This window comes from Sinocyclocheilus anshuiensis, unplaced genomic scaffold (genome assembly GCF_001515605.1).
Source record: "Sinocyclocheilus anshuiensis isolate Anshui unplaced genomic scaffold, SAMN03320099.WGS_v1.1 scaffold755, whole genome shotgun sequence".
Lineage (NCBI taxonomy): Eukaryota > Metazoa > Chordata > Actinopteri > Cypriniformes > Cyprinidae > Sinocyclocheilus > Sinocyclocheilus anshuiensis.
Window position 1 is genome coordinate 512,852 of NW_015552587.1, and position 14,061 is coordinate 526,912.

Consider the following 14,061-nt stretch of genomic DNA (forward strand, 5'->3'; position numbering starts at 1 on the left):
CAATGTTTACATTCAAGCTACCCGTAAAATTTATAGTGAAAAGTACTTTAAAAGCGTCTGGAATGCAATAAAGTCATTTTAACCCTGTTTTTTAAAACATTTGCTGCATGGATAAAAAATATAAACAATTAACATATCATACAAAATTGCCTTGCAGCAAATCCTTTAAATTTGAAGGTATTCAGAACAGAGCAACATAAAAATCTGAAAAAGCAGCTATACAATTATAGGACAAAGTTTTACATATAGGCTATGCAATAATATTGTTAGAAAAAAATGCAAGTGATCGCGCTGGCGCCTCCATGTCCTGCAGAGCGCGCTTCAGCTTCCACTCCTCCGCAAACGATTGGATATGCACATTTATATAGGTTAAACATTTAAACTAACATTGTGATATACTTGAACTGTTTTATATATAGATTTTATTTTAGGCAAGTCCTGATGATTTGAGAAGGCTAAATTGATCAAACATAGGCTATAGGCTATGATCAATTCACTGTCTGCTGCTGGCCTTTACTTAAAACAACAACAACAAAAATTACATTTAACGAACAAAAAATACTCCAAATGTTTTTCTAAATTTACTTTATAAAAAACCGAAACGAAATATAATCACTTTTCCATTACATACAAAATGAACTATTTTAATAGCTGAAACAGTAGTATAAGCTTTTTTTGGGAAAAGGGGAAAAAAGACGGGCTAAATTTGAGACCCGTGCAGGGCTTTAATCCACTTCATCCAACGCTGTTTTGTTCTCATCTGTGAGCATGTTCTTGATATATGTATTTTAGGTGTGTAAATGTATAATTTAATTTAAATAGAGCATGCTCTTGATATATGTATTTTAGGTGTGTAACTGTATAATTGCCTTTTAATTTTTTCATTTTTATTTAAATTTGTAGTGAAAACAACTAAAAATAAATGTATTTTAAAGTTTAGAATTAGACAGCCTTTGCACACAGGCTTACGCTGAAAACAACAAAATGGAACCTCAAGGTTGATCTAGGAAAATGTGTGCAAATGTATAGGGCCCCATTCCTATATTTTGCCTGGGGCCCCCAGTTCACTAAATCCGCCCCTGAAGTTAATAAATGTGAGCACTACAGCAGAAATATTATCTGGGCAAGAGTGAAGCTCTCGCTGCCTTGACATTTGGTGAGAATTAGTTTTACCATATATTCATCATAAAGGCCATATATTCATATTGTTATACAAACAACTGTATGTAGTGAAAGAGCAAATCGGCTGTGTTTTATCTGTTTGCCTGGCACTGGTAAAGCGAGTGACAGTTTATGATAGTTTTGGGAATATCTGCTGAGCAGGACTCTTTTACATGTTAGATTAATGTATTTATTTTTTCAGAGTGAATATCAGTTGTAAACAAGTATGGCGAAAAGACAGCGTGAGGAGACATTAGAGGGCTCCAGATCACACCAGTCAACATTAACAGGAACCCTGGCACTGAAGAACTTCACCATACCCAGGAAGAAACGGACCTCTGGAGAAGGTTTTACTAGATTTTCTCAAAATCCAAATCAACAAAATAATCTTTGTGATGGCATACTAAACATCCAAACTGTTTCATGAAATTGCTGTCGTAATCCAGAGCTACTGTTAAATTCATCAGCTGTTTTTAAAAAGTGCTTTTTGACTTCTTTTCGGTCAGTTCTTTTGGAACGTTGTTCAGAGGAAAGCCGTGACTACAATCTCATTCAGACAAAACTGAGAGATGCCAAGCTGGACACTAGAGAGGACCGAGCAAATGCGTGGGTCTGGCAAGATGTTTGTTTAGTGCACAATGAGGAGCTCCTTAAAATGTTCTCAGAAAAAAGGTAACATGCTGGCCTGTTGTTACATTTTCCTGTGCGGTCACAGACTTTGCTCTTGTGGCACTTCAGAAATTTTCCACAATAAACGAATGTTGCTTTTCATTGCATACAGTGGGTAAAATAAGTAATGAACACATCACCATTTTTCTAAGTAAATATGTTTCTAAAGGTGCTGTTGACCTGAAATTTTCACCAGATGTCGGTAACAACCAAAGTAATCCATACATTCAAAGAAAACAAAACAAATACGTTCAGAAATTAAGTTATGTGTAATCAAATGGAATGACTCTGGGGAAAAGTATTGAACACATGAAGAAAGGGAGGTGCAAAAAGGCATTGAAAGCCAAGACACCAGCTGAAATCTATCAGTAATTAGAAAGCAATCCTGCCCTCGTCAGTGGAAATTAAATATTAGCTTCAGTTCCAACACCTACAGTACCAGGATGATGAAGATAAAACAAGGGTGGACTTTTCTGTAAGACAATCACCCCAAACACAGCCAAGGAAACTCTCGACTGGTTTCAGAGAAAGAAAATAAAGCTGCTAGAATGGCCAGCCAATCACCTGACTTATCCAATCCAATAGAATCCAATAGAAAATAAGAACTAAAGGTCAGAGTTCATAGAAGAGGCCCACAGAACCTTCAAGATTTGAAGACTTTGTGAAAGAATTGGCCAAAATCACACCTGAGCAATGCATACGACTAGTTTCTCCATGCGTCTTGAAGCTGTCATTACCAATAAAGGCTTTTGTACGAAGTATTAAATAAATTTCAGTAGTTCAATACTTTTCCCCTGGGTCATTCCATTTGATTACACATAACTTAATTTCTGAACTTATTAGTTTTGTTTTCTTTGAATGTATGGGTTACTTGGGTTGTTACCGACATCTGGTGAAAATTTCAGGTCAACAGCACCTTTAGAAATATATTTACTGAGAAAAATGGTGACGTGTTCAATACTTATTTTACCCGCTGTATCTGTGACTGCTCATCTTCAGGGCAGAGATGCGAGCCAAAGGGAGACATGGGAGAGAAATGGAAGAAAGATTCTGTTTTTTAGCTGCATCGGATCAAATGGCGGCCCAGATTTATCACCTCGGTCTACGGGTTGGCAGCACTGTCCAGTATGCCTTGGGAAAGCCATCACACGGAGTATATCTCTTTAGGCATGTCGATGTGGCTCTGAATTCTAATACCAGCGTATTACGTTTGACAAAAGTTGTCATTTTCAAGGTTTGTTGAATGTTTCCTGTGTCCTATACAGTCTAAGCATTGTGGAACGACATTTATTAATGGAATGACAGTAAGTAGTGAACATTGTTGTGTTTTGGGGTTTCAGGTTCTTTATGGAAAGGTGAAAAAATCCGCTCCAAGCTTGGACTGGAACAAAACGCAGGATCCCACTGTGGGCTTTGACTGTCACATGTGTAAAGATGCAGTGTCCCATCGAGACACTCTTCACCAGCAAGTTCTGGACTCCTCTGTGAGTTGATTTAATCTCAGAATAGCAAATTATCCGATCAAATGGACTGGATAAGCAATAGGAGTCTTATTAAAAAACTTTGCCCTTCTAGGTTTTTCTGTTTGACTTTAACGAGAAGCAGGAACTCACTGAAAGACCCAGGCAGTGTTTGCCGTATGCTGTAGTTTCATTTGCTCCTGCCAGCAGTGGCATTCTGACTGTGCCTACAAACCTACCCCTTTCAGCTTCAGCACTACCTATTGGCCAAGTGCATGGTGAGATAAAACACAAACCTTTTTATTAAGACTTCAAGCGTGCCCATCATTATCAAGTCAAGTTTATTTCTATAGCACTTTTCACAATTCATATGTCTCAGTGTTTATAATGCATCAAGTCTTTTAATCAATAATGTGTTTGTTTATTTTATCCCTGAAAAATACAACAGACCGTTTTAAGGCATGTACTGTGGCAGAGAGAAAAGGAAAAGGAGGCACTGCCACCATTACGTTCAAACACTTTGGCACGGCGGGTTGCTTTGAGACAGATTATACACCTCAGAAACCAGAAGTAGAAGCTCCACTTCAAAAGAGCGATATGCAAAACACTCAGTCATTCAACCCAAAACAGCATTGGATTGCTGCCAGTGAAGATGCAGAATCTTCCAGCAGTTCAGGACCAGATATGGGTCACACTGCTTTCTTTCAAAGCTTGCTGGGAAATAAATTATTCCTGAGTAATCACAAAAAGAGTACTGCAAGCAATGACAATGCATGGGACATAGTACCTCAAAGTCCATTGGACAAAATTTCTAGCGTAGTGTATTCTTCACGCTTGGTTAGTGATCCTCGTCTATCTAGACAAGAAGCAAATCAACAAACCAACTACTCAGAGGCCAAGGTAGCATACACTGGATCAGGATGTGATAATAACAAATGCCAACCAGCCAATAAAAACCAAGAGGACAATTACGGATTTGCAGGAAATACGTGTGATTCAAAAGAGCCAACAAAGAAGGACACTCAAAGAGAAACCTCAAGGATTGACCAATGTTCGCATACCCTGACATTGCCCTCAATTAAGTTATTCAAAATGAAATTCCAAAAATATGCTGCCTACTTTAGAATGAATGAGGAAGAGAGGCATCAAAAAATATGGTCACAAGAAAACATGTCAGCAGAACAAAAGCAAGAATTAGCTTACCGTATACATTTTTATGAAGTTTATTATCAGAAGTATAAAAAGGGATTGATCTTTCAAAATGTTAATGAGACAAAGAAGACGTCCAGCCTTTCTCAAAGAGAGCCCAAAGAAAATCATATTCTACAGACAAAAGACGATACATACAAGCACAATCAGTCCTACGTATGCCAACCAAGAAGTCATAATGCTGCAAGTTTGCCAGCTAACAGGGGTAAATGTAGCACAACACCCATTCATGAGACCAGTCATCTATATCATACAGAATCTAGTGCAGTAATGCTGACAGAAAGGGGACAGGATCAAACACCAGAGACTCACCAGGACCATCCTGATAGATGTCTGGTTCAGTCTCCAGATAAACTTTCAGAGCAACCATTGGTGCTGAGATCATTGAACCGCAACCTCACAGGTGAGAAAACTGAGACACAAAGTGTACATCTTGATCTCAAGCACCCAAGTCCTTTAACTTGTCCCTCTAACGAAGCTAAGCTTAATCACAGCATAGAATATGAAAGCGAGCTCTCCAGAAGGGCAGTAGAGGACTTAAAGGAGAATCAGTCTACTCCAGGTGATAACTTAGTTGAAAAGCTCAGCACTGGATCATGCCTTACGTATGCAAACAACGTCATGGATAACACAGTCATGGATATTGCAAGTTGTGTTGAAGTCTCTAGCTGTGGACCATCAGACAACTGTGATCTCAGTCCTCCCATGACAGTAAAGCAAAAGGAGGATGGGAAAACTTGCAGCAATGTTCAAGAGATGGGTTCATTTAGATGGATAAAATGCTGTGAAGTCTCATCTCCAGAGCTTGATATGGAAACATTAAAGCAGGACAACAGGACTCACTGGGAATTGTACAAAAGAATTCAACTTGATCAACTATTGCCAAGCATGTTTCAAAAGCATGTTTTCTCCTCAAGTACAGACAGAGATATGAGCAGACCTGCAGACAACATTTCTAAGCTAAAAAATGAAAGCAAAGATCACAGCGAAGCTGAAACGAACCTAAACATGAGATTCTGGAAAGATATCCATCTCAAAGTTACTCTTAAATCCAGCAAAACATCTGCTCATACTACAGAAGTGCTTTCTCTCTCTGAGCGTTTTTCAAAAATCAAACGCCTTCAAAAGAAATTGAGTGAAAGAAACAACAAAATGATTCAAAGCCCAGGGATACAAATGTGCAGAAGCGAAGGATACAAAGAAACTGCAACTTGTAATGCTGAACTAATACAACTACTAGCTCAGAGGTACAGTAAATCTAAACTGTATGTGAAATGCAAGAACTTGAGCAGACCAGGCAGTAAGAAGGCATGTCTCAAAAAACAGCACACAGTTCTATCACTACGTCATTCTCTAAAGAGGAGCAAATATGTCAAGAAGACACACTTCTGGAAAGCAAAGAGGAATCTCTGCAGAGCAACTGTGTCAGCTGATGAAACAGTAAACAGCAAAGCAACACCAGACTCTTCAAACAGTCAGTCTGAAATAGTCTTTACAGAACATGAAGATCAAGACCCAGACTCTAATTTAAGAATAATGTCTCACACATCTGATGACGGACAATCATTACATGTTCAGGGTTCTCAGGAGGCTAATGCCACTCTTCCTGAGACCAAACCGGTAGAGGAGCCAATATCTCCTACTGAAGATCTCTATAAAAGTGATTCAGTCTGCACTGAGAAGGCAACAGCTGATTTTACTTCAAATCTAATCCCAGTAATGGTGGATAAAGGAGAACAAGTGAAGACAACTGAAAACATCTCCAATCAAACCCAAACATCCTTGATCACATGCACTAGCAAAAAACATGGGAGTATCAAAGAGTGTGAAGAGGAGAAAATGTTGCTAAATGTGACATCAGAGACTGGACTGAATCCATTAAGAAAGGAGCATTTCACAATTAAATTTACAGTAGATGACAATGTAGATTCTGATTGTGAGGCATCAGAAACACACAGTGATGTGCCTGCAAGCAGCACAACCAACAGTCATAAAACTGAGCTCAGGTCAAACGTGACTCCAGAAGCCAAGTTGATGGAATCTATCAATGATACAGCTGAGACAGACACTATAAAATGTAGTGAGCAAAATGCAAATATGAAAAATACTCTAAATGTACAGTGTTTTGAAGGAACAGAACTCATGGCAGCAAATATCCCACATATGAACCAATCAGTCCAACCAATTTCTACCAGCACATCTAATGTCAGCAGTGTTTGGAGTACTGATTCTGAGGCATTTGGAGACACAACATCAGATTCAAAGCAGCGTGGTCTAGAGGCTTTGAACTGTACATCAAATAATGTTGTAGATCTTACTGTTGATGATCCAGCTTTGAGTGTCCAGTGTGAGATTTCCTCAAAACGCACAAAGAAGAGCATCAACACCAGTTTGTTTGGTTCTACCAAATCACCATGTACTCCGGCAATCAGAGACAACTGTAATTTATCAAGGCCAGACCAAAATAAAACCGATGAGGCAAACTCACCAGAAACCCAGCTCATTTCTAAACTAAGAGATTATTTGACCAAATTTGAGTCCACTGTCAAGAAACAAGAAGCAGTGAATGAAGATCTCAAAGAAAGACCAGTGGTGTGGATAACGCTCGACAGCACAGCACATAAACAGCAGTTGTTTGAAAAAAGCCAGTACTGTATGGTGAATGTTCCTTGCCTGATGTCTCACGGGGGTGAAGCTGTTAAAAAAGACAATTCAAGTGAATACACCGAAGCCCCTGTTCAAGCTAGGAAGGTTCTTCGAAGTGAACATGCTCGACATGGAACTGATGTTTGCCTACTAGTGCCTGTTGAATCTAAGAGAGGCCGACGATCTTCTCAAACCAAACGAACCAGCAAGCAAAGATCAAAGAGGAGCTCAGTCACTAGTGTCAGTCCTGACAGTACCAGTACTTTAGACACCATCAAAGATAACAGTCCTCACCCTTTGCCCCAGGTGAACGACCGGAGCACTGTTTTCCCAGAAATCTCCATCAATAACACCCTTAATGCCCAGTTACAGATGCAAAGAAAGCACACAACAGGCCAACGAAATCCCTCTGTGAATTTGAATAGTTTACATGAACGACAGAGTCAAGAGAATCAATCTTGGAACACTGTAAAAATCATTGATGATGGCAATGTGAGCAGTACATTCGCTGACAATAAATACAGCATCAGTGATATTTCGAACACTCTTAAGATGGCTGACCAAACAGTCTCATTAACCGAACTTGGATATTTGCAGTCTAAATGCAAAAGCATGTTGCAGCATTTTATCTCATGTTTTGAACAAGATCAGAAAGTGCCATTCAACCAATCTTTCGTCTCAAGGTGTCTCATCTTAGAGCAATATTTGGACCATCCACCTGCACAAGTAGACCTGAAATATGAAGCGGTGAATTCTTACTTGGAGTTGCAGATGATGATGGAAGCCTGCCAGTTTGTAGAAAACAAAATCAACTTTCTGAGCGGTAAACCCACGTTTAGGAGTTTACTGTGGTATGACCCTTCTCTTTATGGAGAACTCTACAAAGGGGAGGTTGGCTTTCAGCAGCAGTCGTCGTTGTTTGCTTCTTTTCAAAAGACCTTGGCACAAGAGGGCTACAGTAAACTGCAGGAATACTACAGTGCGGTATCCTCCTTGCACCAACAGCTCCATGCGGCCCCTGATGCATCTTACTACATGTATCTGAAGAGTAAGCGTGAGCTCCTTGAGGCTGAGGCTGCACTCAGAAATGCCCACGACATTAAAAGCTTCTTTTTATCTGTACCAATGTCTGCAGTGATCAATTTTGGAGACAATTTGGAAAGATTGGAAAAGACACACAAAGTGATAATGACTTTTGTGGAAACACCTTCGGATCAGTTGCCAGGGACATTTGATGTGGGCAAAGCAGAGCATCTGTCCATCACATGCAGATATCTCCAAGAAAAAACTCTTTTCATGAAGTCATGCAAAGAAATGATTAGCAAAGTATCATGGTTTGGAATTGAGCACCTTCTTTATGATGCCTCTAAGGTTCTTGTATGGCAAGACATGAGTCACGGTGCACCAAGTGAAGTTCTCAAGACATATAAGAATTCAAACCCACAGATTCTTTTTGGGGTGACGGAGTCAGGTGTTACTCTCGTAAACAAAGTGGAACAGTCCCCTCTGTCCATAAATGGAGCAGAGATCCCAACGAAACAAAAGAGTGATGCTGTTCGGAAACGCAAGAGTTTGCAGTTATGGACGTCCTCTCAACCCAGTGTTGCACAGGTAAGATTTTGGTATGTATACATACCTGTCAACCCTCCTGTTTTTCCTGGGATTCTCCCTCATTTTACCATTTTATCCATTCTATCATCCCCTTTAAATATTTGGTAACACTTTAGAATAAGGAACACTTATTCACTATTAACTAAGAGTTTTCCCTGAGCAAACTCCGGTAACACTTTATTTTGAGTCCACTTTAGACGGTCTACTAACAGTAAGTAACTTTGCAACTACATGTCAACTAGCAGTCATTAGAGTATTAGTAGACAGTCTGCTTAATATCTTCTAACACTTTATTCTGATGGGTCCACAACATACAATATACTGACTACGAGAAATTTTGCAAGTATATGTCAACTTATTCTACTAACCCTACACCTAACCTAACAGTCTACTCTGAGAGTTAGTAGACATAGTTACATTTACATTTAGTCATTTAGCAGATGCTTTTATCCAAAGCGACTTACAAATGAGGACAATGGTTTTTAAGTCCTATAATTAACACCTGTTTTTTCAGAATTTAGCAGTAAGAAATTACTCGTCATCCAGTTTTTTATATCGACTATGCATTCCGTTAGTTTTTCAAATTGGTATGTTCCGCCAGGCCTCGAAGAAATATAGAGCTGAGTATCATCAGCATAACAATGAAAGCTAACACCATGTTTCCTGATGATATCTCCCAAGGGTAACATGTAAAGCGTGAAAAGTAACGGCCCTAGTACTGAGCCTTGAGGTACTCCATACTGCACTTGTGATCGATATGACACCTCTTCATTCACTGCTACGAATTTATGGCGGTCAGATAAATACGATTTGAATCATGCTAATGCACTTCCATTAATGCCAACAAAGTTTTGTAGTCTATTCAAAAGAATGTTGTGGTCAATAGTATCGAACGCAGTGCTAAGATCCAATAGTACTAATAGAGAGATACAACCACGATCAGATGATAAGAGCAGGTCATTTGTAACTCTAATGAGAGCAGTCTCAGTACTGTGATACGGTCTAAATCCTGACGGGAAATCCTCACAGATATAATTTTTCTCTAAGAAGGAATATAATTGTGAGGATACTACCTTTTCTAGTATCTTGGACGGAAAAGGGAGATTCGAGATCGGTCTGTAATTAACTAGACAGGTAATCTCCAGAGAGGGCGGGAACACACACACACACACACACATGAGGTAACATTCACAATACCGGACAAAGACAGAATGAACAGACTTGACTATAAGTAGGGGTGCTAATGAGGGACAGACAGGTGAGGAGGAACGACTAATAATGAAATAACGAGAACAGGAATGACCAAATATGGGCACATGAGGGAGAAAACACCACAAACAGTCCATAACTGTCCCCCTCCCGGAAGGCATGACCTCGCGCCGTAGACACAAAGGAAGGGACGGAGGGGGACTTAGGAGGAGGACACAAGGAGAGGAGAAGGGATGGTGACAGAGGACGGCAAAGGGCTGGCAGGAAGGCAGGCAGACCAGACAGGTGGAGGCTCTGGCAGAGGATGGACTCCCGGGAGGAGGACAACCAACAGAGTCCAGGGTAGAGACGACGGAGGGAGGAGCCAGGGAGAAGACAGGCGGAGCCAGGGCGGATCAGACGGAGGGAGGAGCCAGGGAGAAGACAGGAGGGACTTGGAGCCAGGCGGGACCCAGGCCACAGCCATGTTGGCGGCCCGCGGTGGAGCCGACGGAGGGAGGAGCCAAGGTGGAGGCAAGGCTGACGACTCCAGGGGGTCGACCGACGGCGGCGGAGCACGTGGAGGAGTAGCCCGAGGCGGAGACGGACAGCCAATGAGCCAGAGCGACGGGGAGGATCTGGAGGGCCAAGGCAGAGCCGGAGGGAAGGAGGAGCCTGACTGAGCCGGAGGGACGAGGTGTAGCCGGAGGAGTGGAGTCCTGAGGCGGCGGATGGTCGACGACAGACCAAGGCGGAGCCGGAGGGATGAGGGAGCCCGGTGGAGCTGGTGGACTGACCATGCTCCTGGTGTTGAGGGAGCTAGGAGCCATGGTGGAGCCACTGGGTCGAAGGGCTGAGGCGGAGTCCAGGACTCAGAGGCTGGAGTCGGAAACAAGAGATCCTCCAGCCACGACGCCGATGGAGACTGGCAGACCCGCGGCGATCCCACCGCACAGATGGTGGGCTGACTGTGAGCAGAGGGGCTGCCAGGAGACAGCGGAGGCAATGGTGAGGACTGGTGCAGAGGTGGTGGTAGAGGGAGGCTGGGTGGGAGTTCAGAATGTTCAGGGGGCTTAGGGACAATGTGTGCTGCCCACACACACCATAAAGCCACTTCCAGCACCGTGAGCGCAAGCGACAGGGGAACAACCACCGTGGTCGTTATAGTACAGGCAGATAGTTCAGGGCAGACAAATATTTTCAGACTGACAGACAGTTCAAATACGACCTCCGTGGTCAATTCAGGACAGACAGAAGATTCAATCACAAACTCTGTGGTCGTGACAGGACAGAGAGATGATAATGGCAGGAGAAGACACGGCATATCCTATGAGAGCAACCTCAGCTCACCCTTAGTGGTGGTGCGGTGGGCGGGGCAATCCTCCGTGCCCTCGCTCCCTACTGACACTTCCACCGTCGCATGTCTAACAGTCGGCTTGCGCACCTGGACTGATGTCGATTGAGGCTCTGGCTCCGGGGCGATCCTCAGCTCTGTCGCCCTCCTTGGCAATGGCTCTTCGGTCGCAGCAGGCTCTGGCTCTTCGTCAGCGGTGGGCTCTGTAATTCTGCGAAGCAGGGTGGTGGTAGGCTGGGCTCTGGGTTGACCATAATAACACAAAAGAAAAACTGGCAAAACGAAAAACCAAAACGCAGGAACACACGCCGCGCACTATCACTTATTGGTTCGGTATTCTGTCAAGATACGGTGTGTGGGAAGAGGCAGGACGATGAAAACGAATAAGTTCAAACACACTTTAATAATTCCACGACAGGTAATCTCCAGAGAGGGCAGGAACACACACACACACAAGGTAACATTCACAATACAAAGCATACAAAATACAAAGCAAAACATTCACGGACAAAGACAAAATGAACAGACTTGACTATAAGTAGGGGTGCTAATGAGGGACAGACAGGTGAGGAGGATCAACTAATAATGACACAACGAGAACAGGAACGACCAAATACGGGCATATGAGGGAGAAAACACCACAAACTGTCCATCACTGTGACAGTGTTAGTTTTTTTTTTTTTAAGAAAACAAGCAGTAAATTAATAGAGTGCAAGTCTAAAAGGGACTCGTTTTTTTTAAAGAATAGAATTAGAATAGAGAGTGCTAGAGTTAGAGGGTCAAATAAAGATGGAAGAGATTGTTTTTAAGAGAGTGGAAGATGGAAGAGAGTGTTTTTAGCCGATTCTCGAAGATAGCCGATCCTGCTCGGATTGAGTTGGGCAGGTCATTCCACCAGGAGGGAACATTTAATTTAAAAGTCTGTGAAAGTGATTTTGTGCCTCTTTGGGATGGCATAATAAAGTGACATTCACTTGCAGAATGCAAGCTTCTAGAGGGCACATAAGTCTAAAGTAATGAATTTAGGTAAAGGGGTGCAGTGCCAGTGGTGGTTTTGTAGGCAAACATTAATGCCTTGAATTTTATGCGCGCAGCTATTGGTAGCCAGTGCAAATTGATAAACAGAGGTGTGACGTGCATTCTTTTTGGCTCAGTAAAAATTAAACTTGCTGCCGCGTTCTGGATTAATTGTAAAGGTTTGATAGAATCACCTTTCCAAGATACCTTGAAGGACCTATCTGAGAGGTAACATTCAAACCACTGGAGTGAGGTTCCTGAGATGCCCTTTGCTAATATGGTTGACAGGAGGATCTGGTGGTTAACCGTGTCAAAAGCAGCGGACAGATCCAGCAAGATAAGTATTGAAGATTTGGAATCCGCTCTTGCCAGTCTTAGGGCTTCAACAACTGAGAACAAGGCAGTCTCGGTTGAATGTCCACTTCTGAAACCAGACTGGTTGCTGTTGAGGAGGTTGTTCTGTGTGAGAAAGGCAGAGACTTGGTTGAACACAGCTCGTTCAAGTGTTTTTGCAATGAAAGGAAGAAGGGAAACCAGTCTGTAGTTCTCTAAAAGAGTTGGGTTAAGGATGGGTTTCTTAAGTATTGGGGTTATACGAGCCTGTCTAAATGCTGAGGGAAAAACACCAGTGTGAAAGGGTTGTGTTAATGATGTGAGTGAGTGCAGGTACAACTGCAGGAGAAATGGCTTGAAGGAGATGAGATGGAATAGGATCAAGCGGACAAGTTGTAGGATGATTAGAATGGATGTGTTTGGAGACTTCTGCCTCAGAGAGTGAAGAGAAGGATGTAAACGAGTGAATGTTTGCTGGTAAGATGTGCTTGACAGATTGTGGTGTGGAAAATTGTGCACTGATGGTTTTAATTTTATTAATGAAGAACATGGCAAAGTCGTCAGCTGTTGAAGCAGTGGAGGAGGAGGACAAAGTAGTGAGGAAAATGTTTTAAAGAGCATGCGAGATGCGAGAGTATTGTTATTAATTAACATGAACGTTAATTTTGTTATGATAGTATGTCCTTTTAGCAGTGGGCAGTGGAGCAGAGAAGGAATATAGGAGTGATTGATACACAGAAGTGACTGACTTACCCAGAACAACCTACAAAAACCACCATATCACCCTACAAAATCACCAGATCACCCTACCAACCACCCAGAGCACCCTGCAAACCATCAGATCACCCTACTAACAACCCAGATCACCCTACCAATAGGGTTGGGTACCGTTCACATTTTAACTGGTATGGTACCGGTATCAGTACCTGAATTTCGGTACCGGTACCCAACGGTAACTTTTATCGGTACTTTACTCTCTGTGTAATTACAAAAACATTTATTTCAGTGAAAAAATAAGTCAAAAAAAAAATTTACAACATTTTGAACAATAGGGCCCTACAAACTTGTTCTTTCTTTAGTTTTTTTTTTTCCCCAGGAAATTATTTTTTACATTTTTCTGAAAATCAAATGAAGGCATTAAGCATTTATTTTAAATCTAATGAAAATTAAACCCTTTTATTTTTTGGCAAACAAACTGAGGTTTACTGTTGAAATTAAAACATGGAAGAAAAATTGTGTGAATTTTCCTTTAAAACATTTTGAATAGGCTAATAATTATTTTTTTTTTTTTAATTTGATAGAAAATTGAATGTTTAAAGATGTGCATTATACTGTACAAAAGTAATAAAAGAGTAATATATTTCTGTTACATGTTAAACCGTACTTTTATTTTGACAGGTTGCCATGAAGTTT

The 14,061-nt window shown here is 41.5% G+C and overlaps 1 protein-coding gene across 1 annotated transcript in view; it reads left to right on the forward strand.

The window, feature by feature from the left end:
• Nucleotides 1–14,061, forward strand: part of LOC107665471 (testis expressed 15, meiosis and synapsis associated) — a 21,263-nt gene that overhangs the window by 1,659 nt on the left and 5,543 nt on the right. Inside the window, exons 2-7 of the mRNA XM_016456365.1 lie at nucleotides 1,364–1,508; nucleotides 1,668–1,833; nucleotides 2,830–3,064; nucleotides 3,171–3,314; nucleotides 3,406–3,568; nucleotides 3,739–8,756. Of these exons, the coding sequence (XP_016311851.1) occupies nucleotides 1,388–1,508; nucleotides 1,668–1,833; nucleotides 2,830–3,064; nucleotides 3,171–3,314; nucleotides 3,406–3,568; nucleotides 3,739–8,756 (5,847 nt within the window). The 5' untranslated portion in view covers nucleotides 1,364–1,387. The remainder of the gene's footprint in view (nucleotides 1–1,363; nucleotides 1,509–1,667; nucleotides 1,834–2,829; nucleotides 3,065–3,170; nucleotides 3,315–3,405; nucleotides 3,569–3,738; nucleotides 8,757–14,061) is intronic.